This window comes from Eublepharis macularius, chromosome 10 (genome assembly GCF_028583425.1).
Source record: "Eublepharis macularius isolate TG4126 chromosome 10, MPM_Emac_v1.0, whole genome shotgun sequence".
Taxonomy (NCBI): domain Eukaryota; kingdom Metazoa; phylum Chordata; class Lepidosauria; order Squamata; family Eublepharidae; genus Eublepharis; species Eublepharis macularius.
The window spans coordinates 60,204,639-60,230,467 of NC_072799.1; the positions used below are offsets into that span (position 1 = coordinate 60,204,639).

At 40.0% G+C, this 25,829-nt stretch overlaps 1 protein-coding gene across 1 annotated transcript in view; it reads right to left on the reverse strand.

Moving 5' to 3' along the window:
* Window positions 1-1,071: 1,071 nt before the first annotated feature.
* The window catches only part of PDGFC (platelet derived growth factor C), a 166,102-nt gene continuing 141,344 nt past the window's right edge, over window positions 1,072-25,829 (reverse strand). The window contains exons 4-6 of the mRNA XM_054989483.1: window positions 9,241-9,448; window positions 4,741-4,958; window positions 1,072-2,838 (exon numbers count right to left, since the gene is read on the reverse strand). Coding sequence (XP_054845458.1) covers window positions 2,722-2,838; window positions 4,741-4,958; window positions 9,241-9,448 — 543 coding nt within the window. The 3' untranslated portion in view covers window positions 1,072-2,721. The remainder of the gene's footprint in view (window positions 2,839-4,740; window positions 4,959-9,240; window positions 9,449-25,829) is intronic.

Sequence of the window (25,829 nt, forward strand, 5' to 3'; positions counted from 1 at the left end):
CTGAGCAGGCGGCAATGCCCACCCTGCCTTCACCCACCCAGGATTAGGAGCAGAGCAGTTGGCACTACCTGCTCCCCCTTCACTCAGCCAGGATCAGGCATGGAACAAGCAGTAATGCCCACCTCTCTTCACCTGGCTGGAATCAGGCAGGGAGCAGGAGGCAATGCTGCCCCCCTTCACCCAGCCAGGATCAGGAGCAGAGCAGGTGGCAATGTCCGCCCCCCCGCCTTCACCCAGCTGGGATCATTCACAAGGAGGAGGCAATGCCTGCTTGCCCGCCCTCCCCTTTCTTAAGCCTGTTGTATTTTTCCCCACAACAGGCTTTGTTACTAGTTACTATCATAATTCTTACTTATGTGAATGCCATAATTGACAAAGACAATCTAAGATGCCTTAAGAATTGTAAGAGTAGTTTTGCACCTTTTTGAAGTGTACTTGAAAAGATAAATAGCAGCAGTAATATAGCTACTGACCTAATAATAGAAATGACAGCTGTGATGCATAAAAGTTCACTTGCCATTTGTACATGAGCCATTCTCAATCTCAAATGAGTGATCTTCGATAAGAATCTTGAAGTCTACGAAGCATTCAAGTGGAGTGGTGCTATATTTCAAACAAATCATCTCTTTTATCTATGCTGCACATGGATATTAGAATCTTCCTATGTCAGAGAATGAGGTGTTGGACAGAGATACCCATGTTATTTCATTCCTGCAATGCTAACCTGAGATGCCTTTTTCTTTTGTAACAACCATACAAAAATTCAGAAGACTAATTTTTTTTTGTATGGTATACCTATGTACCTGTAAATCTACTATGAGGGCCAAATCAAATGTGATACTGGGAATTCTGTCAATGGAGTTTCAACAGTTTCCCCCCAGCCCCCTCTGCCATAGATAGCAGACACGTACTATGATGCAATTGGGGAGGGGGAACTTTCCACTTTCTTCCACCATGTTCCCCAGTCTGAAACAACCCCACAGACTTATTCGCATGTTGGGGAAACGTACAGGCACTTCAGTATTACAGTACATAAAAAGAAACACAGAAAACACACTAGACAATGTTAAAGCATTCTACAAGCAAAATATTTTACTGCTTTTTCCCTCTTGGCAAAAGGTGGATAAATGTACTGGCTTACATATAGACTGTACATAAGCAAAACCACATTTCATAAAAATGCACTATACATCATTAAAATATTGGAAGCCCACTGTTCTTAAGAGAAAATAACCATCAACATTAATATAAAAACCCTTACCCCTGAAGCAATAAATATGTGTGCCTTTTTCACGAACACCTTATATATTATGGAGGCAAGATGACACTGAAATGTCAGCAGTGATGACAGTTTCGTCAAGAGATGTCTCATGCTAATGTAACCATTAAGATTGTAACCCAAGGCATATTTTCTAGGAAGCAAGTCCCACTGTACTCAATTGGACAATTCTGAATAAACATGTTTATGATCAGGCTACCAGACAGTTCTCTTTTTGTATTTTTGATTATTTTAAAAATACACCAAGATCCAGCATTAGTTGCACATCATAAGGTTATTTATGAATGAGCAGTCGTACCAGAATGTTTATGAAGATGCACAAATGTGAATCCCAGTGAAAAGAAGACATTTTAACACACATCCAATTTATGCTGTGGTCCCTGATTCAACAACTGATATGTTTGCGGAAGCCTGCTTCTGCCCATGGGATCTTCTTTTCTGGATTGGGGTGCTAGTATAGAAAGAACAGGCTTCATATGTTTACATTAATCTTCAACATCACAGAAGCTAATTTGCACACAATTTTAAATATGGGATGATATTTTTTACCTCTCTTATGTGCAAATGCATTATTTAGCTTCTTTCCTTGCTGAAACAGTGACTGCATCTTGTTTCCTCCTCTCTATCTCTCTCACTCCAAAGTGTTACAAAACTAACAAGTCGTTTTATCAAGGCTGTAATAAAAAAAGAATATTAAATACCTTTGGTAAAAAATAGATATTTCACAAGATTAGAAAAGCAAATAATTATGCTGCCAAAGAGAGTATAAAAATGTACACAATAAAAATATAAACAAACAAAAATACTTGCAGGCCGTAGAGAGAAGAAAAAGCCACGCCCTGTTTCTATTCGTTCCTTCTTCCTCATATACCCTGACCATTCAGCTTTGCTAAGTATTTTTACTGAAAACCATGACACACTGTCCAGTCTTTTCTATTTATATCAATGAAAAATTAAGCTTAATTCAGAATAAGCCAGTCTATAAAACAATTAACACTTTGATTTAGAATACACAGTTGCTGAGAAGACTTGAAAGATTCCAGATGTTCCAAGCTGTATGCCAGAAGTAACAGATCTGTAGAAGCAAGATGGCCAAAGTCCAGTCTTCGTCTGTCTTTTCCTATACTCCTAAACTTTAATCCTTTTAAATTCAAGATGAATGAAAGAGATGATATATATGTATATATAGTTGGAGGAAAAAAATTTCCTCATTGGTGCCTTCTGCACATCCTTATAGTGGGACTTCAAGCAACAGAGCTTTTACATTACATATATAACCCCAGTTTGATTTTCTCTCTTTTTTTTCTCCCAGAGCTGTCAATCCTGAAGATTTTCAAAGAAAAAAAACTGAGATTATAAAAGGAAATTAATGCACAAGCCCCAGAACAGAATCAGCCACTGTTTGAATGCTCTGTAAAAGGAAGAAGTGAGTCTAGCTCCTTTTATCCTTCTGTATTTCCTTTACAAACACAGTCACACTCTTCATGATGTTCCAAAGGTACATCTGTCAAAGATTTATGCAATCCTCTTACACCGCTCCTGGGCTTCAGCTGTAGGACCTGCAAGAGGACAGTTCAAGAAAGTCTTCTATAATATCAAGACTTAAGAGAATATTCCTACAACTAAAGTAAAGATGGGCAGTACACAGAGCCTTCTCCAGGCCTATGTATGAAGTAATTTTCCCATGCCCCAATCACTCCTCTTATGTAAAACTGAGAATATCAATACTTGTGTAAAACAGGATACAAAATTTATCCCAACATAAAACTTTCATAGAACAGAGGTACCTTCTTTTGATGCAATTAGCTCCACTCAATGCATCTAAGGAACAACAACAACAACATTCAATTTATATACCGCCCTTCAGGATGACTTAACACCCACTCAAAGCGGTTTACAAAGTATGTTATTATTGTTGTATTGTCGAAGGCTTTCACGGCCGGAGAACGATGGTTGTTGGGGGTTTTCCGGGCTGTATTGCCGTGGTCTTGGCATTGTAGTTCCTGACGTTTCGCCAGCAGCTGTGGCTGGAAGATGCCAGCCACAGCTGCTGGCGAAACGTCAGGAACTACAATGCCAAGACCACGGCAATACAGCCCGGAAAACCCCCAACAACTATGTTATTATTATCCCCACAACAATCACCCTGTGAGGTGAGTGGGGCTGAGAGAGCTCTGGTGAGCTCTAACTGGCCCAAGGTCACTCAGAGCCGGACCACACGTTACTAAATACACGCGAATGACACGAAAACCCACTTACACGGGTCTCCCCTGTACACTCGCCAGTCTTTCAGCACCGTAATCAAACTCGTGTCTGCCTTTGCACAGGTTCTCTTGGCATTCCTCCGAGACGGGCAAACGGTATCCCATCATGCATCCATTCCATTTCCTCATAAATTGAATCAAGTGGTCAACAGGGGGACTAACGATGGATTTTGTTTGTCATTATGTTTGCTTATCAATTGCTTTGTGGTCGGCTGTAATTTGTTCTGGTGTAACTCAATAATAGTTTTCCGTTGGTCATTGCAAGGCTGCAATACAGCCTACATGCATACATCAGATCTATTTGATGGAGAGCCTCATTTTTTCCCGAGCAGTGCTCATACACATGAAGGCTATGTTTCAAACACACATTGGTGAGGGTAGAGTTTGCTGCCATTATTCCATTCCTTCTCCCCATGTGCATTTGTTAGTCATGTTTAAAAGACTACAGAGTACTAGTTCCAGTAAGCCCTGAGCCATGCTGTTAGAGCAGCCAGTCTCTCCTTTGGTGTTGTTTGGGGGGGGGGGGGGGAATATAAGCAGTGGTCAAATGGTGAGAAAAAAAACTGGGGCGATTACCCACTGTAATGAGAGAGTACTTCGGGTAGAACTGGGCAATGGCAGGCAAAAAAATGAGTTGCGCGACTGACATCCAAAATAAATTCTTGACGTTCCCTCATGTTGACATGAGCGCCATCTATCTGCGATATTGAGAGAACGGATGACTGTGCTGAGGGCGGGAAGCGGAAGAAAATGGAGATGGAAACTATATTGCCGACTTGATGATCGAGACCGCGTACACTTGCCACTGAAAACAGATGATCTGAACGCGTGGCCGGACAAGGACACATACTCATCTAGGCACGGGAACTTGGGGTGAGGCACAAAAATGGACACTTGCTCAGTCTCGTGTATTTAGTAACATGTGGTCCAGCTCTCAGCTGGCTACAACTGGAGGAGTGGGGAATCAAATCCCATTCTCCAGATTAGAGTTTCACCACTCTTAACCACTACACCAAACTGGCTCTCAGTGGAAGTGGGATTAGTTCACAAAAACTTATGCTGGAATAAATTTTTTGTAATCTTGAAGGTGCCGCTAGACTTGTTTTCTTCTGCTTCAACAAACACAAGATTTTTTGTCATTTTTCATACATTTTTGTTACAATTTATGTATGTAAAAGAGAAAAAAAAGCACTATACCTCATGGTATTTTTTGGTGACCTTGGTGGGGACACACTGGCACTCACTACAAGAATGCTGACAGCAGGCACAATTTCCACCACAACGTTTAACCAGCAGACAAAGTGGCCAAAAGATGGTGTCTGTTCGCTTCAACTCTTCCCGTAGTGACACTGAAAAGTTGCGTGGAGTACAGCTATACATTCGCACTTCCTCCTTCAGAAGGTTCAGATCAACCACTGAAGAAATTTTAAAAAGCAAACATTTCTTGTCAGTTGTTTCATTAAGTTTTACCAATATGAATAAATGTCACAGCTGAAATCTATGCATCGACTTTTTAAACGGGAACCAACCCACCTCTCCACCTTCACAGATAGGCTTCTACCTACAGAACTGCTGAATGCCCATTAAAAAGATAGCATCTCCATGGCTCTATGCAATGTGGACTCTTTTGCAGTATGAGACTTAGCTTTGTTCCTAGCCAGCTGATAGATAAGTCTTTCTCGAGTTCGTGATTCAAGTTGGTATCAATCAAAGGGATGGGGTTATGGTAGAGCATCTACTTGACATGAAGAAGGTCTCAGTTCCAATCCCCAGCCTCTCGAATTAAAAAGATCAGATAACAGGTGATGTGGAAATCCTGTAGAGCTGCTGTCAGTCATAGTAGGCAATAACCTTGATAGACCAAGGGTTCAATTATATTCAGGGCTTTTTTTCTGGGAAAAGAGATGGTGGAACTCAGTGGGTTCCCCTCGGAGAAAATGGTCACATAGCTGGTGTCCCTGCCCCCTGATCTCCAGACAGAGGGGAGTTTAGATTGCCTTCTGTGCCGCTTGGCGCAGACCATTTTCAAGAGGTTTGTGACCATTTTCAAGAGGTTCTGGAACTCCGTTCCACCGCGTTCCTGCTGAAAAAAAGCCCTGATTATATTCAATTATGCCTCCAGTTGTTTTCCAGCTGAATCTTAATTTAGGTATTCTCAGTGATGCAACTTGTCAGAGTTTGAACCAATATTCAGAGTCAATGCATAACTATCTGAATTTGGAAACTAGATGTCATCACTTGTCAAGGTACATCATTATAGTACAGTATGCACCTTTTCAGTATAGTGCATTTTACATGAATAGGTGGCCAGAAGTTTCACAAAGTACTTGAGTCATCAAGTGTTTGAAGTGAGAATTTTCCTTCATCTCTCCCTTCCTTTCCACTATCTGTCTTTTCCAAAATATACTTTAACACACTGTAGGGCATAAGTCTAGATGAGAAAATGTATATACATTCCTCTAAAATGTTTACTCAGCTAAAATAAAAGGTTATATGGATCTATCAAGTGAACCAAACTATAAAGCCTATTAGAATGTGAAAATTTAAACACCCTTTGAACTGGGCTCCCATTCATTCATCATGTTTGACACAACAGTCAAAAGAACTTTTTAAGAACAAGCTCAGAAAGGATGTTTGCAGTGCCAAAGTAACGATATGAATAAGAGCTAATGACAGGAATAAGAGCTATTAAACAGAAAACCAAATCTAACCCAAACAAGAAAATATTTCTACTACGGAACTCACAAATACTGATTAATACAATTCTCACAATTTTTTGTAAGCGTTTGTGAGAATAAACCTACTAAAGACTCATTGCTAAATTTGGATTTTTCTAAACATATAGATCTTATTTTTAAAACATATAGACCTTTTCATTCTTAGGCTTGCCATCTGGCCAATTGTCCAGCAGCATGACTCCCCACCACTAGATGGTAAGGTTTTTCTTTCACTGTATTGATGGGAACAGAACAGAGGCCACTTTTTACCTGTTTAGTACCTCTTAAGGCACAGATTCTGTGCACTATTAAAGGCCTTTGCACTGCTTGGCATGCAGTCAATTTTAACTTCCATTTCCAGTACAGGCTCTTTTGTGACTGTGCTTCTCTAAACAATGAAGCTGTCTTTGGCTGCCTTTTCTGCTTCCCTTTTTTATTAATACTGCCTCAGCCAAAGAGAAAAAGAGCATGCACATGAGCATGTGCGCTGCTCACCTGAGATGCATTGCTATTGTCTGTTGGCTCTGCCCCTTGATTCTTTGTTTTATTGTCTAACCCTTCAGCTCTATCCTTGGGCACATGGGCCCAAGTGTTCCACCATTAGTTGGGTGGGCTCTGCCCTTGAGTTTGGGGAAGGGTTCACCCTTCATCAGATTTGTGCCTTCTAAGAGCTGTATCCAGATTGGACTCAATATTGTCAGGAGTTGAATGAAGGATGTTTTACAGTGCTACAAATTACTACTCAGTATTGCCTCACTCAGAAGATTTATAAAATGTCCAAATGAAAATCACCTTTCCTTTCCCAATCCTAACTTTCTTTAAATTGATGGATCAAACACTAACTATTGGGATCTTAACATTTCTTTCCCACTATATTGCTGCTGCCAAGAAAACATAATTAAAGTGACAAAAGGAACTAATCAAAACTGTGGTATTTGAAGCCTAAGGTGTATTTTCAATTAAATCGTCAACACATTCAAGTCCCCAAAATCCTGTACTTTCAGTGATTTTTTTGCAAAAAGACATCACATAGTATTAAAAAAATCAAACATTTTATTTCTGTAACAATTCTGCACGTCAATAGTTAATACCATGTCATCTCAATGGGACACATTTTCTGCCTTAGGCTATTATATTTCAGACTTGGTAATGCAGTCTGAGGGTGGTCTTTTTAAGATGGATGTGGGTATACTGGGATATGTTTATTCTATGGAAATTCTATTTCAGTGTCTAATTAGAACCTTTTAAAAAGATTTATTCTGATAACATTTTCTTTTTTGCAAGGAGAAAAAAAAATCAGTTTTGCAGGAGTTGCTTTTGCACAGCTTTTACACCCAATACCTATTAACCAATAGAAGATTCTAAAAAGATAAACACTGGCAAACAGCAATACTTTAATCATGAAAGAGCTAAATAAATATTTTTTAAAAATAAGATTTCAAAGTTCTGTATAGCATAACTATCAGTTCTCCACAGATCAGATGGTTTAGCTCTTTTATATATGTTAGAAGTAAAGTTGTATATAAGATGGCGGGCATTTAAAGCTTATTATTGGGGGAATTAAAACTACCCCAAACTGAACTTTGAAAATATTTCAACTAGTCCTCCTCCCAGTCAAGTTTAGATCAATCAGAACACAACACTGAAGCTTGAATACATTTAAAAAGTCATGGTTACACCTGCATTGACTTCACTGATTAACCTACAAAATGGACAAAAATTGTGCATATCCGGTTTGTCAAAACCAAATAAGCAAGTATGAAATACCAGAATATCAGAAAAGAACCTTTTTTTTTCTTTTTTGGCTTTGCAAAAAAGTGTGTGTGTGTGTGGGGGGGTCATCTTCCATTTGGATAAATACATTAGGGCATTCTCTCTCACAGAGCCTTCCTACACCAGCGAGAAGGTGCTAGGGGAGCAAAAGAAGCACGTCCCACAAGACCACAAGCAGAGTGCAGAGTGCAGAAGGCAGGGAGGTGGAGGATGGCACCCTCCAGCTGCTTGCCATCCAGTGCCCTCTGCCTATGTGCTGTCTGCGGAAGGCATGGAGACACAGGAAGGAATGTGTCCCTCCATAGTTAACTTGCTAGGCTGCCAACTTCCCTCTGCCTCCATGCTGTCTGGCAGAAGACATGGAGGCAAAGAGAAGAGGAATGCGCCCCCCTCCCCAGCTGGCTCACCAGGCAGCTTGCAGACCAGCAAACCAGCACATTCCTCTCTCTGGCTCATGCTTCATGGCTCACTTTAGAAGGGGATGCAGATCTAAGTTATCTTAAATTCAGGGTTATACCTTTTTCTCCTTTAGCGTTCTTTTGGGTGTGTGTGTTTTACATTCATGGTTGTCCTCCTTTTGAGTAAACATGGTAATGTTAGCCTTAGGGGGGAGATTTTGCCTGGAACTGCCAATCCAATTAGGAGTTCTATACTAGGATCCTATAATATTCTATAATAGGATTCTATATTATAACTTTCTTCATGAATAACATTATTGTTTCATTGGAAGAAGTACAAACATGATTTAATACAGCTGTGATCTGTCTTATCACTTTTCTGTATCTCTCAGAGAAAGTAATTTTTTTTTTTACTACCCAACAGATAATTTTGAACTGTAATTATATTTAAGAGCAGCAGTGATGGATCTGACTAAAGACCCATATTGTCTACTAATAGTCTTAGCAAGTGTTCGCTCTAACTGTCAAGTGGCTGGTCCGGGTACCAAACAAACAGTAGTGAGGCCACCCACCAAGAGGGAGATTTCATCATGTCTGAGAGAAACTTTTACCTTTTCTACTGAGTGGGGCACAATCACATAAACAGTGAACAGTTCCAGATATTTCACACCATTCCAATGAGAGTTTAATAAGCAATAACTATAAAGAAGAAATACTTTTTGTAAACTCTCTCAGGAGATTAACATTTCTGTGATAGAATATGAGGGCCAAAAAGAACAAACAAGCAAAACTGTAGAACAGCTGGTCACCTCTAGATTTTCTCCCATGAATGTATGCTTTTCCAAGGAGCTGCCAGGCTGGTTTGTAGAGGTCTTCCAAATCTAACTGCCATCTATCTGGTTCAAGGTACCGGATAAGTTCTTCCACAGTACTAAATCCAGCCACAGCATTGTTTAGCAAATCCAAAGGGAAAGCGGAGGGTGGTAACACTGTTGGGCTGGCAGATTCTGTTTGATGCTGCAATGAGACAAAGAGCACCTTAAAATTCAGAATATTTGGAAATCTATATATATTTCAGTATATTTGGAAATTTAAAACATATAAAAGAAAAAAAAGTTCTTCTCTAGAGTATCAGTAGCGATAACTGGTTACTAATTTTTATTGAGTGATTTACCTCCAGCATTCATTACATAGTTTCCTCTCAACAATTTTGGGTTATAAAATGACAATCTATTAATACTATTTTGCTGAATGGTAAATGATATGCTAGAAATTATTAAAGATAATGACTTTGGTGGGAAATTGTACCTCTATTACAAGCAAGTACTTTCTATAAAAATGGTGATACATATTTTTGTCAGGTTGTATTTTAATATTAAGGAAAATGGTTTTGATAAGCAGATAAAGGAATTGACCTACATATTTACTGAACAAATATATGAAGGGAACAACTGTCTATAAACATTTCCGGACATGAAATACTAATTTTTCAAAGTATCAGCAGTATGAAAAACCATTGTTTACTGAACAGTTTAAAAAGGTAAAGGTAGTCCCTTGTGCAAGCGCCGAATCATTACTGACCCATGGGGGGACGTCGCATCACGATGTTTTCTTGGCAGACTTTTTATGGGGTGGTTTGCCATTGCCTTCCCTAGTCATCTACACTTTACCCCCAGGAAACTGGGTACTCATTTTACCAACCTCAGAAGGATGGACGGCTGAGTCAACCTTAAGTCTGCTACTTGAACCCGGCTTCCACTGGGATCGAACTCAGGTTGTGAGCAGAGCTTGGGCTGCAGAGCTTACCACTCTGCGCCACGGGGCAGTTTACACACTGCAATAATTTAAAATATTAAAATAAGCCAAGATTCCTGATGACATTAAAGATAATTAAACTTCCTGAATATGTTCAAAACTTTAATCAGCAAACTCAACCACACAATAACTGAGCTTTCCCATTCATGTGACAGCAGAAGAAAAGGCTCCGTGTGCTTACATCTCTTGGATACTGGTTGTGGACTGGCTCAGCAACTGCTACTAATACCATAAACATTATTAGCCACTTGTTCTTGCTTGGCCAACAGAATGATTCTGCTGCAATTCAAGCTCCAAATCAAGTCTTTGGCCTTTCCCCCACATCCTAACCCCAGAGAATGTAGACTAAAAACACAGAAGCAATGTATAGAGGTTACTATAAGATGAGGACCTGGAAGACCATGGTTCAAATCCAGACACAGCCATGAACCAATGTTTTGAGGTCAGAAGAAACTGAAGCTCAATCTAGACAAGGCAGAAATAAAGCAGGCTTGGAAGGCCTCTTTCCGTGATCTTAACTCCTGGGCAGGAACATATGAGAATACAGTCTTTAGGATGCCTTGGTCCTAAGCCACGCAGGGCTTTGAAGGATAGTACTGACACTTTGAATTGGGCTCAGCAGTGGATCGGTAGCCAGTGTAATCGCTGCAATATCAGGGTTACACATTCCCAGCAGCTGGCCCTGACCAGCAGTCTTGCTGCAGCATTCTGCACTAGCTGCAGGTTTTGAACACTCTTCAGGGGTAACCCCAAGCACAGTGCACTGTAAAAGTTCAGCTGAGATGTAACTAAGACATGGATCACTGTGGCTCGATCTGACCAAACCAGGGTGCAGCTGATGCACCAGTGAAGCTGGGAAAATGCACTCCGAGCGAATGCAGCCACCTGACTTTCTAAGGTTACTGCTGTGTCAAGCACTATGAAGACACACACTGTTGTGGGAGCAATAATGTGTGTTGTGTTATGTGTGTTTAGGAACCATATATGCCACTCTGAACTTCCTGGAGGAAAGGCAGGACAGATATATATACTTGGAATAGTCAGTCCAAGTCTGAATTTTGGTAAGGCTTTCCCGTGTCATAAATGTGGCCCAGAAACTAGAACCATTGAAATTATGAGATTGCTACAGATTTTAAAAATGTGAGTCCATGTATAAGAACTCAGTGCAAGAACTGCATCCAAATATCTGATGTTGGAACTTTAACTTCAGAGGCTGGTCCCTACTATTACTTTTACAGCCTTCTCCAGGAGAAAAAGATCACTTGTAAAATAAGACTAAAACTTAAGCTCCAACAAATATTGGTATTAAGGACTATGGAATTCTGTACTTTTCACATGAAACTATACTGTTAAGATTTTCTTACTGTGTTCTCTGTTAACTATGTTTTCTATGTATATATTTTATGTGTGCAACATCTATATTTATGCCCTTCTGAACTTTTCGTTCCATGGCTAGCCCGTTCCTTATAACAGGATGTAAAGTTGCTATATAAAAGTGTGAATTGCCAAAATATGATACACCCACCATGCCCTGGTAACACCTAGATTAGATTACTGCAATGTGTTGCCCTTGAAGACTGTCACAAAGCTACAATTGGTACAGAATGCAATGACCAGAGGACTATCTACACTCTTCCCAATTTGTTTCTAGGCCCAATTCAAGGTGCTGGTACTTTAAAAGTCCTATATAGCTCGGAACCAGCAGACCTGAACACACCTGATCACTCTGGTAATCTTCAGAAGCTCGGCCTTGGATACTCCCACCATCTGAGGCTAGATAGTTAGCAACACAAGAAAGGGCCTTCTCGACGATGGCACTGAAATTTTGGTACTTCCTCCCTAGAGAGATAAGTGTGTCTCCATCTATCATTGTCTTCTGCCAGGAGGTGAAGACTTTTTTTTGTCTGTCTACCATTACCTCACTAACTCTTATTAGTTCTGACCCCTGTTTGAGTGTTTTTATGTCTTTATATGTTTCATTTAATACAGTCAACATGGTGTAGTGGTTAGTATGTCATTTTAGGATCTGGAAGTCCTAGGTTCAAATTCTGCTTAGCCATGGAAGCTCTCTGGGTGACCTCTCAGCCTAAGCTACCTAACAAAGTTGAGAGTATAAAATGGAGGAAAGTGAATGATGTAAACTGCTTTGGATTCCCTCTTGGGGAGAAAGGTGGAGAATATATGAAGCTAATAAAATAATAAATAAGTATACATACTGGTATTTTAATTTTTTTTTTAATGTTTGAAATGTTTTAATGTTTGTCAGGGACTCTGAATTGGATAGAAAGGCAATGTAGAAGTGTTTTAAATATAATAAAATATCCTTCTTTAGAAAATATCCTGTAACACAAGGCTTTAAAAAAAAGAAAAGGTATTTGGCAAACCTGATCAATTCTATATCAAAAGAATTATAAACATTTTGGGGGGGGCAGATGAATAAAGTTCCACAAAAAAGCACTGATCTTAAAATAATGTTATGCCTTTATATTTATTTTAAACCTTATAGCTAAAATATTCCTGCCAATATTCATGCAATTTCATCCACATTGTAAATGCAATAATGACTACAGTAATAACAAAATAATAATAGTAATAATACTGATGATTTTACTGGAAATATTTTTGAAGCCTCCAGCATCCAGCACTACTGTGCACAACTATTCTCTTATTAATTTCTTATGTTTTACATAGAGGTGTGCACAGGAAAAAAATTAGATTGATTCGGTTCGGAAATATTGAACTGGGGGGGAAAAATGGAATTTGGGAAATACCGAATTCATTCTCCAGTTCAGTAATACAGATCAAATTCGGTAAAATTTGGCTATTGTTTCCTCTGGGAAAATCATTTCAGAAATTTCAGGTAGCCAGGTGTGTATGTGTGTCATTTTTTGACCAAATTTGCAGGGACCTTCTCCCAACGGTCTTCTGATAACCCCCCAAGTTTCATAAGTTTGGACTCTGGGGGTCATTTTATGCCTTCCCCCAAGGAGGTGCCCCAAGCCACCTCTAATCACCATTATTCCCTATGGGGAAAACTATCTAGGGGCTATCCAGGGAGCTGGGGGAGGCATTTTGCAAGCAAAATGAACCAAATTTGCAGCAGTCCTAACTATTCTCCAGTGACTCTCCCAAGCTTCATGAAGATTGGCCCCCAAAGAAGGTGCCCCCAACCACCTGCAATCTCCATTATTCCCTATGAGAAACCTACAACTAGCCTATCTTAAAAACACTTTTTAAAAGTTCACAAGTCTCTCAGGATACCCAAAAAGTACACCCAAACACCACTAGGTTAAGTTAACAAACCAAACCAAGCACCTCAACAAGGAAGAAAAACCAACTACAATTGAACACCTTACCAAACCAAACTTCTATGCCAGCAGAAAAGAGAACTCAGCAAAAAACACCAATCAAACTTCTGTAAAGAGAGCCCAACAACAGGGAAAACAAACTCCCCCAGAAGAACAAGCAGCAAAATGAACAGCGAATATAACCAATTTCAAAAGCCAGAAATCAAAGCCCCCCCACACAGAGCAAAAAAGCAGTTTTTAAAATGCAAACTGAAAAAACAACCCCCACCCCTATCCCTCTTAGACACCAGGCCAACCCCCCTGCCCAAGAGAGAAAAAAAATCAGTGAGTCTATGACTCTCAAACCAAGCAGCAGCTAGGAATCCACTCCATTCACTGGGCAGCAGGATCCAGTGGCAGTCAAAAGCAGGCCAGGAGAGAAAGCTACAGCCAGCAGCAACAAGCAGGCAGTGTTTCTCAACCTCCAGGCCAGAGCAAAATGAGGGCTGACTGAGGCAAGCCTCCTAATGTAACTCCTTGCAGCAGTTTAAAAAAGACACTCTTTTTGAGAATACCACTGGCCAGAGAAGGAGAGCTGCTGCAAGGATTGGCCACTCACACTCCCCCCTCCCTTCCCTCTTCTGCTTCTGACTCCCCCCCTTCTTCCCCCTCCCATCTGGTTAAAAAAGGTGAGAAGCAGTGTTTCTTTGCTGTTCCTTAGCAAAGGAACAGCACGGAATAGAGCTTCCATTCTTACCAAAGTTTACTGAATAAATTCAACTTAAGTTTAATGTTACCAAATTTATTTAGTAATTCCGAATTTTACCAACTCAGGTAAAATTTGGTATTTTTGCTGAATTTTGAACCCGAATTGCACATCCCTAGTTCCATACATTTTCCCCTCCCATACTCTCAAATTTGCAGGGGATATGCTGCTTAATATCCCAGTTTCCACAACATGAGAACTGGGAGAGAATGGAATCTACCTCTTTCTGTATGGGCAAGACATTCTAAAGTATAGATACCACTATGGAGGATAATATTAAGTAAAATTCAGGCTTGAGGAAATTATGCATACAGACTTTAGAAGGTTATGTAATTTTTCTTCAATTTAGTCTCCCATTTGCAAATAGGTGACTAGCAATTTATTTCTTTAAAGCAGAGTCCTCCTGACAGCAAGTAAAGTTAGCCTGAAAGCTTAGGCACATTCCAGAGTGGACAATAATGGACTGGAAGGACCAATAATTCGACTCATTATTATGCAAAGTCCTATGAGGAAAACTATTTAGCAAGAGTAAACTTGTACAGCTGTTAACCAGGACTTTCCTTTTGTGGACAGGCTTTTATATCTGAAAAGATTACACAAATTGGTTAGCTTCAGATCTCATTATGAGGAGAGTACATATTCCCTTCAAGAATTTAAAAACTGTGCATTTCACACACACATCCCATTTGAATGTGACAAAAAACGTGCCATGATTCTAAACCATAGCAAACTGGCTATCAGATAGATAATGAAAGATTCAGGAATAAATGAGGGATGGGAAAATAATTTCTTGATACTTTATCAGTACTTTCTGCATAAGGTATAAAGCTATACAAACAAGGCTATAATAAATAAACCACTATAATTATGGGCATGCAATCCACTTGTGAAAGTTTGCAAAATACAATACTAAAGAAAATGGCAAAAGAAAGTTGAAGCCCAGGGATGAAATGTGAAGATAGAGTTGAAATTTTTTCCTTTCCCCCTGCATGTGGAGTGAAAAAGGACATTTTCTTCTTTGAAAAAAAGAAAAGTACTGATTTGCAGAACAGTTTGCACAGGAATGTTGGACCTGTATCTTATTGTGATTTGTATGCAACGTCCAGGTGATTATCCATGCGCAAACCTCAAAAAGAGTTTAAACAAATGATATTGTAAATCACATCAACATTACCTAGGTTATAATCTATTAGTGGTGCGTTGGCAATTTACATTAAACTATAGAACAGATTAAAATGTTTTGGGTTACGCAGCCAGAGCAAGAAAGCATGACGAATGGTGACAAATATCTGGCTTCTAAATAATTTCAGATTTCAGTTGAATTATGTGAATATCTTTTATGTATCTAAAAATAAAGTAGGTGACATGTGCCAACTATAAGAGCAGGTATCAAATCAGGTATTAAATTAAGCAGTCCATAGACTTGCAGACACATAGTGGAGCTCCAGTGCTGACAGGACAGGGAACTATCCTTCTGGATTGAAACTCTGGGCTGTAACACAGCAACTAGGGCATCTCTCAAAGCTGGACTACATACAATAGTATGTTGGTATTAATAGCATTCAAAAAGCCAAAATAAAACAAAACAAAAACATGAGAACTCTTTCACAGAGAACATCTAAAAACTTCAGAAGAACAAACAGCCCCACATTCCACTTTATTTTCATAAAACAACAAATGAACTATAGCTACTAACAAAGTCAGTACTCTCTTACATGAGGGGGGATGCAGTCAGCCACAAATGAAGGATGTGTTCCTTTCAAGACCTTTTTAAAACTACTCACATGAATCAAAATATGAGAGCTTTATCAAAAAAAAAAAAAGCAAGCTAAGTGGTTAGCTTGAACATGCTTAGATTGTGTTTGTTTTTCTCATATTTCACACAGCAGCCTTCTTGTGAACTAAATATGTGTGCCACTGGGAAAGAGTAATCGATGTATCATATTCCTCAGAAAGGATGCAGTCATCACCGACCAAATAATCTCCACATCGTCAAATGGAAAACTAATTGTACTTGACACATCCCTCTTAGACATCACATGTTAGCAGTGCAAGTTTTTGACCGGTTGCCTTTTGTGGGGCCAGGTAGGAATTTTTCCTTTCTTTCCCTGATTGGCCTTGGGGAAGGAAGTTTTTTGCCTACCTTGTACTGCTTGCTGGAGCTGTGGCTATTGGACTACGGTGGTGCTGTATAGGCCATCAATGGCAGGATTTAGTTGAGGGGATGTTAGCGGCGCGGTGAGTACCCTTGGCACATCCCCATTGGTGGGGATATTAGGGGCCTGTCAGGATCGGTTGGCATGCTTGGCGGCGGCCAGTTGAGAGGGCAGGCTGCCTGGTGGGATCTCCTGGACAAGTCCTTCCCTCATGCTCTGTGGCGGAGGTGCTTGGAGCTTTAAGGGGGAAACCATCTCCCAGGGCGGCCGGATCCCAGCCATGCATGTGGATGGCTTGCATCCGAGGCAGCAGGTCTCGCCCAGACAGGTCAAGGCGGGGTCCAGGGGAGTGACCCCAGGGCTTGACCTGTACCACTGGTTAGGCCCTTACCAGGGTTTTTTAGTTGTTGCAGTTCATGTTGTTGCCTAAATAAAAGTGGCCCTTTATTACCCAAGCCTTGTGTCTGCCTCTTATTCCGACTGGGGGGGGCAAAATATGTGTGCCACTGGGAAAGAGTAATCGATGTATCATATTCCTCAGAAAGGATGCAGTCATCACCGACCAAATAATCTCCACATCATCAAATAGAAAACTAATTGTACTTGACACATCCCTCTTAGACATCACGTGTTGCACTAGATTTATGATTAGAACTGTTAAATGCCCATTTATGAAGTTTGCCACACAAGACAACTATATCTGGGAGTGGGGAAGAAATGATCCATGAATTATATGTAACCCTTGAGACATTTTACATGTCCTTGAAGAGTTTTCATATCACAACTTAAAAGACATACCTAAGCATATAAAAGCTTATAGCAATTATATGTTTAGATAGTGTATATCACTTTTAATTGTTGTAAAATATTTTCAGTATGAACAACACAGCATGCCATCTCCTTCCCCCTAAATCACAATTTCCCTCAGGAACTAGTGAAAAGCCTCATTCTGATTTATCAACCAACAATTTCCTAATATTCTAGAATAAGCAATGGTTATCAAACAACTAAACTTTTAAGATTCTCATTTATTTAAAATATTTCAATCCCAACTTTTGATTTAAATAAACTGAAAGATATGTAACAATTTTCAAGCAATACAACTTTTTAAAGAAGTAGCAGTACAATTTATGAAAATGGAACTGGTGACTAAACCAGGGGTCTTTTTAACCCAGTATTTTTTTTTAACAGTGGTCAGTCAAATGCCTCTGGGTGCTTCACAGGTAGGGCATGAAGGTGATGACCATACTCTGATGTTTTCAGCATTTTGAATTCAACAGTATGCTACTGCTGGCACTGCAGATGGACTTACCAAAATGGCTCACAGAAATGCTACATGTATTGTCTATCAAAGAACCAAACCAAACAAAGAATCCTCACTCAAGCAGTGGGTCTTCATATCTTGTAGAAACTTCATGTACTGCTCAAAGTAGTACTCTTTTGACAGTCTTGCATCTACCAAAATCCACTGGTTGACCATGCACTAGCTCTAATATTTTATGAGTGAAAAAATCTATATATATTGATTTATATATTGGGATGGTGCATATTAGCAAAGAACATTGGACCAGCACACTTTGCAGGCAAGCATCTTTCTTGTAGCAGAAGGTTTCACGGCCCATGATCCACCTGCCTCTGGCAAAATGAACTATAGCCTGCAAAACTTTCTGCCGCTGGACTTTGGTGATTATATGAACCACTTAGGAAAGAAAATGTGGCTTTAGTTCTTATGCTCTTCACAGATACTTAAAGGCTTATATTTTCAGGCTTTTGGTCCCCCCCCCCCAAATACTCTAGGACACTTTCTTTTAGTATTTTCTTTCTCTTTTGGAGTTAGGAATGCTGGTATCTGTATTTCTGTTGGTCATCAGAGCTCTTCATAATCTACATAGAATTTCACTCTCAATAATTTGCTGTCTTCCAGATGTTTCATTAGTAACCCACATAACCTATGTGAAGAAGCACATGTTCTAATAAATACCCAGTATTTACATCCCTGTATTATTCATGCTTGCAGTTTATTCCTTTCCCTGTTAACCCAAAACATGAACCAGAAGTCCAGGAAACAACCAAAACAGGCTATAGGTAGTTAACAAGCAAAATGAAGGAAACTATAAAAAGCAAAAATGGCTTCCTTTAAAAAGTGAGAATATTTTCCAATTAAGCTGAATGAATGGGCATATATATTCTACAAAATAAACATATGCTGACAATATGGTGGGCAAAAAAAGAAGAGCAGATTGCTAAAAACATTGAGACAAGCAATAAGGATTAACTGCATTTGAAGCCGGAAACTGGATGAGGTAATTGGGCTTCTGGAAGAAAAAGTGGTGAAAGGTTTCTAATAAAAATGGGAAGATCACAGAGAAACAGAAGGAATTCAATGTTCATTGCAGAAAATGTCGGGTGGTTACCCACTGTTTTCAAGAAGGTTGTCAGAAGAGGAACACGGAGTTCGTAATAGGGCTAGTGGGCAAAACAAAACTATTAATTCACTGGGCCTTGATGGCATACACTACTGAGGGTTCTTAAGAAACTCAAATGCAACATTATTCTTACAACAAAATTATCCTAACCCCATTATGAAGCTAGAGAATGAAACACTGATTTTAAAAAAGGATCCAGAGGATCCTTATCATCTGGCTCTAGGTAAATTGTTGGAAATGGTTATTAAAGACAGAACTACTGCAGACTTTGAGTTAAGAGAACGCCAGTCTCTCCAACCCTTTGTTAACACTATCAAAGAATTCCAAGTATATGGATAAGAGTGATCCACTAGATATCAGGTAGATCCGATCATCCTCCATGGAGCCTGCCTTCCAATGGAAACATCACTTAGATTGGATGAAGGCTCCTTAAGGCTTCAAAGTTGAACTGAAAGGAAAGGTGAGTCATACTTTAATAAAAAAACAAACTTTGCTCAGTGGAGTGGTAGGATGGGGATAGGATCTACTCCAGTGTATACTTGGACTTCTAACAAAGTATCTCACCAAAAGCTCTTAAGTATACAACAAAAGGCTTGAGTTTTGAAGGCTTTTTAAGTATAGAGAAAAGATGACCAAAGAGGGGGGACATGATAGAATTTTATAAAACTTTGTATGGGCTGGAGAAAATGGATAGAGAAAATTTCCTCTCCCTTTCTTGTAACCCAGTGACACTCAATGACACTGCATGAAACAGGATGCTTGGCTAGACACACCATTAGTCTGATCCAGCCCAACTGCTTTTCAGCTCTTGATAATGATAATTACTGTGTATATTGTAGACACATGCAACACATTTTCAAGGACATATTTGAAGTTCACATGTAACTAATTTGTCCACAAGCTGCTACTCTGTAAAGGTAAAGTCACAACGATCAAATTTTCTGATCACCCTTAATATTTTGATGGCATGAAAACTGTTTCTAAATTCAAATAATATACTTTTCCTGTTCATTACAAAGTGTATGGTGCCTATTTTCAGTTTGTATTAAATGGCAAAAATGAAGGTATCTGTAACAGAGGCTGCAGCAGTTTGCAGCTAATTTACTCTCTATACTGGGAATAATTGCAATTTTATTTGACAAAGAAATTTAGATTTTTACATTTCAAAATATGCCAAAGAATGCAATTTAGTATGGTAATAAAGTTATGAATGATACATTCCTGAAGCAGTACATTAATTTTAGGTTTGATAAGAAAGCTGTTATTGCTGTTGTGGGTTTTCTGGGCTGCATTGCCGTGGTCTTGGCATTGTAGTTCCTGACATTTCGCCAGCAGCTGTGGCTGGCATCTTCAGAGGTGTAGCACCAAAAGACAGAGATCTCTCAGTGTCACAGTGTGGAAAAGATGTAGGTCATTTGTATCTACTCAGGAGGGGTGGGGTTGAGCTGAGTCATCCTGTAAGAGTTTCCCAGGGTGTGGAATGCTAATGGCGGGAGGCTTCACTGTATCCTGAGGAGGTTCTTTTGCATATGGATTGTTACTTGATGTGCTAATCTTCTCTGCAGGGCTATTGTCGGGGATAAAAAGTTTTGTTTGCCTGGTGTTTTTCAGAACTGGAAACCATGCTCTGTTCATTCTTAAGGTTTCTTCTCTCCTGTTGAAGTTTTGCTTATGCTTGTGAATTTCAATGGCTTCCCTGTGCAGTCTGACGAAGTAGTTGGAAGTGTTGTCCAGTATTTTGGTGTCCTGGAATAAGATACTGTGCCCTGTTTGACAGTAGAGACCCCCTCACCTCTGCAGGAGTATACCGTATACCCTGCAGCTGTGGACAAGTTTACATCGGGACCACAAAGCGTAGCATCCAGACAAGAATAAAAGAACATGAAAGACACTGCAGACTTGGACAACCTGAAAAATCAGCAGTGGCTGAACATAGCCTAACTCAAACAGGGCACAGTATCTTATTCCAGGACACCAAAATACTGGACAACACTTCCAACTACTTCGTCAGACTGCACAGGGAAGCCATTGAAATTCACAAGCATAAGCAAAACTTCAACAGGAAAGAAGAGCATGGTTTCCAGTTCTGAAAAACACCAGGCTAACAAAACATTTTATCCCCGACAATAGCCCTGCAGAGAAGATTAGCACATCAAGTAACAATCCATATGCAAAAGAACCTCCTCAGGATACAGTGAAGCCTCCCGCCATTAGCATTCCACACCCTGGGAAACTCTTACAGGATGACTCAGCTCAACCCCACCCCTCCTGAGTAGATACAAATGACCTACATCTTTTCCACACTGTGACACTGAGAGATCTCTGTCTTTTGGTGCTACACCTCTGAAGATGCCAGCCACAGCTGCTGGCGAAACGTCAGGAACTACAATGCCAAGACCACGGCAATACAGCCCGGAAAACCCACAACAGCCATCGTTCTCTGGCTGTGAACACCTTCGACAATACAAAGCTGTTATTGCCTGTTCCAAAGAACATAAAAAAAGCCTTGCTGTGGTCCATCTAGACCAGTATCATTTCCAACAGTGCTCATCTAATTGCTTTGGAAGACCAACAAGCAGGGCATAGAGGTCAAGTGCTTCCTCCTGATGCTGCCTTTTAGCACTCAGAGGTTTACTGCATTTGAATGGAGAGGTTCACTATAGTCACTGTGGCTAGTAGCCATTGATGGACCTAAACTCAATTCATCTGTCTAGTCCACTTTTAAATCAGGTATCACCTGTGGCCAGGAGTACCTTTTACCAGCTTCAACTGGTTAGCCAGCTGTGACCTCTCCTGAGCAGAAAAGATCTGTCCACTGTAGGATATGCTCTGGTTACATCTAGATTAGAATTCTGCAATGCCATCTGTGTGGGGCTGCCTTTGAAAAGTGTTTGACATCTTCAATTGCTGCAGAAAGCTACAGCCAGAATATTGACGGGAATGGGTAGGGATAATATCACTCTGGTCGTGGCCCATCTATACTGCTCCCAATCAGTTTCTGGGCACGATTCAAGGTGCAGCTGTTGACCTTTAAAGTCTATATGGCTTAGGACCAGCATACTTGAATGACTACCTACTCTCTTCCAAACCTATTTGGCCACTAGAGTCCTGCCTTCTGAAATTGTGGGTGGCAACTCATGAGGCAGCCTTCATCGTTGTAGCAATAAGACTATGGAACTCTCTCCCCAGGGAGACTCATTTGTCCCCTTCTGTTGTCATCTTCCACAAGCAAGTGAAGACTTTTTCGTTTCAACTGGCATTCCCTCCCTTCCTGTCTTATATTTTAATTGTTATTTTTATGCGTTTGTATGTGCAGTTTAGCTTGGTTTTTACTATATTTTTAATTTGTTAGCTGCTTTGGGTAGCGACAGCAGAAATGCAGGATATAAAATCTGTAAACAAACTTAAAAAGAAACTCTTTCAGTGCTGAACACCATACCAATAAAAGTACAGCCCACAAGTCTCCCTCAACTGCCTTGTGTTCTCACCAGTTTTTCAAAGGTCTGAGTAGTAGGAATGTTTATGCAAATCCCATGACACTCAGGCCAATGGCTAGCTAATGTCATCGAAATGAAGCATTAGATGCACAGGTTTCAAAGGCAGCAGCCCAAATTCATTTCCATTTTTTTTTTAAAAAAAATCAAGTTTATAGGGCGAGGGTAAACAATAATGAAGCTTGTATTTTCTATGAGTTTTTTCCCTGTGATTCCAGAGCAGAGCAGACTTAGAGTTGCCAGGTCCCTTTAGTCCTCCAGTGGGAGCCTGGGAGCCTAGCACTTACCCTGCACCGGCTTCACAGTCTTTATTTGCGCACGTGCATGCGTGTGCTCCCAGCGTGCATGATGACATCACTTCTGGGAAATGACGTCACTTCTGGGAAATGACACGCCCCCGATGGCCAGATAAGAGGGGGAGGGGGAGGAAGTGGGAGCAGGGGATCCCCTGCTCCCAGCGGGGGAATGGCAAGCCTAGGCAGACTTGTCATGGATAGTATCTTCTATTGGTCATGAGATAATTTTATTGCAAGTGACACTAACAAGAGCGACATCACTTTAGCTTCCAGAAAAACCTGGGAGCCTGGAAAAACTAAGAATAGCTAAGTCTGACACAACATTTACTGATACAATTACTAAAAATAATATTTACGCCAATTATAACATATGTGCACTAAGGAACTTGTCAAAGAGAAATTATTGTTGAAAACAATGCAGTTACCCCAGAAGATTCAAGAGAAGTCTGACATGTAGAAAGTCTATTTATATTGACTATTAGGTGAAGGAAAAGTCAAGTCCTACAAGCAACTCTTGCCCCATAGAAAATATACAATTCATTTTGATGGAGAGTGTAGAGCTCTAAGACCATACAAGCAGATGTTACGCTGTCTAGGAAGTAGATCTTCATTGCTAGCAAATTAAAAAACAGAAGGCTTGGCAGCTGGGATTTTGAACACTATGGCTAGACTGCTTGAGACTAGAGATGGGCACGAACCGGGGGAAAAATCCCATGCAGTTTGTGGTTTGTCAAATTTCACGAACCACGAACTTTCAAGAACCTGCCCCTGGTTTGCGAACTGGTTCATTTGGTTCGTGAAAACGTCACATCTGGGATAGAAAATAAGCACTTCCGGGCCAGCAGAAGGTTACTTCCGGGTCAGCAGAAGGTCTGCAGGAAGTCCATCCTCTGTTGCCTAGGAAATTGATTGATTGGCACCAGGCTGTCTGCAGTCACGGACCAAAAAATGAACCAAACAAACCAGCCTAAAGTTCGTGGCAGTTTGTCAGAAATGGGATCTGATGAACAGTGGTTTGCGAACCACGAACCAGCCTGGTTCATGCTTAATTTTGGTTCGTATTTTGGTTCGTGCCCATCTCTACTTGAGACAGACAACCACAGTTGCTTAAATGCTTTCCATGTAACTCACTTGTAGAAGTTGTTGCTACTCATCTTCCATGCTGTTAGATATAACAGCTATGACTGAGGATGAAACATTGGATTTTTAGACAGGAGACCTTCTTTAAGAAGCAGACACTAAAATGGTCAGGACAGTGATGAAAGCCTAAGACAAATCAAGTATGATCTCTCTGCTTTTGTACATTTTTCATACCTTGGATAATTAGAAGAAAGCTATATTTCATTTTCCTTGGTACAGTGCTAGCCAGCATGTTTGCCCACAGGATTGGGATGCCTGAGCCAAGATAGCCTCTTCATTCAAAATTTCTCAAGACTCATGAAAGGAAAACTTGACTTCTCCAAATAAGTTCGTTGTGGTTCTGATGGAAGGGACATAGTCTCTTGCTGTGAGCTCTGCATTCAACATGTCTGTCAGGCAGATATCTTCCTTGTCAGCCATACCTTAACCTCGCGTTGAGCCTTGGATCATCCCTATAGTTTGTTGCTTGACTCAAAAATTGAGTTGGGCAGCTTTTGTGGCTGCACTGTACTGAAAGGGTTTCTTTCTTTATGCTTTAAAAGCTGTTTTTATACCTGAGAGATAGGAAAAACCAATTTTCCCTCACGGTTACCATTGGCTTAGATTGTGAATGCACAGATCACTCCATTTGGGTGCTTTTGCAGCTTATCCGTCTGTGTGTGATCTGCATGCAATAAAATGCATTTTTACAATTAAAAAAGCCTTTAAAGCCTTTCCCCCCCAGTGATATGGGCAAAGAAAGTAAACAACTTCCATGAAGCTTTGGATGAGAATAGGTCTCTGATGCTTTTCTGTTTATTTATCAATCCAGAATTCCACTTTATAATTCCACTCTGTATCAGATTTCTGCTTGTTTTCAAATTTCTGCAACCCCTTACCCCACTGTGCTGTTTATCGGGTGCTACCCCAATAAATTTCTGCAACCCCTTACCCTACTGTCTTGTTTATCGGGTACCCCAGCTGTTGATTGCAGACTTACACTGTGTGATCCACCTTGAGTCTCAGGGAGGAAGGGAGACTTTAAATAACATAAATAAATAAGATCAAGAAGACTATGCTCACAGTATGTGATGTACCCAGTTGCGACAGACTGTTTAATTGTTTTCCAGTGTAAAGACACAAATTCCATGCACAAAGGTCATCTGGCATGGCTTAAGACATGATAATGCTGTTTACTGGAATGTTCTTAACAATTTGAAATAAACTTAGTTTAACAATGCAAAGTGCTTGTTAGGATAGATCTTACAGACCTAACCCCCCTGTTTTTGCAAGATGTCCTGTGTTATGTTATCCTTTAAAAAGCTGTTATCATTTAAGAATATGTGTGCATTTTCATGAAACGTATGCCTTTCCAAATTCCATGAGACCAGGCATTTATATACTTTGTACAAGGGGATTTTGAACAATGAGAATAACCTGAACAAACCATGTGGTCAGCTTTTTTAAATGAAAGGTTCTAGTAAGGTGTGGGTAAGAGGAACAACCTTTATCCAGGGCATGATTTTGCCTTAGCAGAGTTTGTCATATTCTTCCTGGTAGGCATATTAATGCCCCATCTTAAAGTTAGTATCATGGATAAAATTTTCAAAATGTGAGTAGACGCATCTTTTTTTCCCTTTGAAATGAACTTTCATGATTCTTTTCACTGCATTAATATTTCATTTCTCACTATACAAAGGCTGTGGTAAGAATAATCGGCATTCCTAAATCACCCTGCTAGAGGTATGTGCAAGGTGAAAAGGCATCTTATCAGTTTTAAACTTGCTGTATACATTTAGCTTAGGAAAGCTGAGCATAAATCTTTTTGAAGTTCAGAGGCCAAAATATTTTGTGCTTGTTGCTATGATACAAAAGGTAAACTTGTCGTTCTCTGGGAAGAGTGTATGTATGCCTGGGGTGGGAAAGAACTCAGAAAATATTGCATTTACAGTGTCTCTATAGGTGTTAAATTGTTTAACATAAATTGAAATCTGTTATCACCTATTCCAGCTGTTACAAGTGATCACAGTGCTTATCCT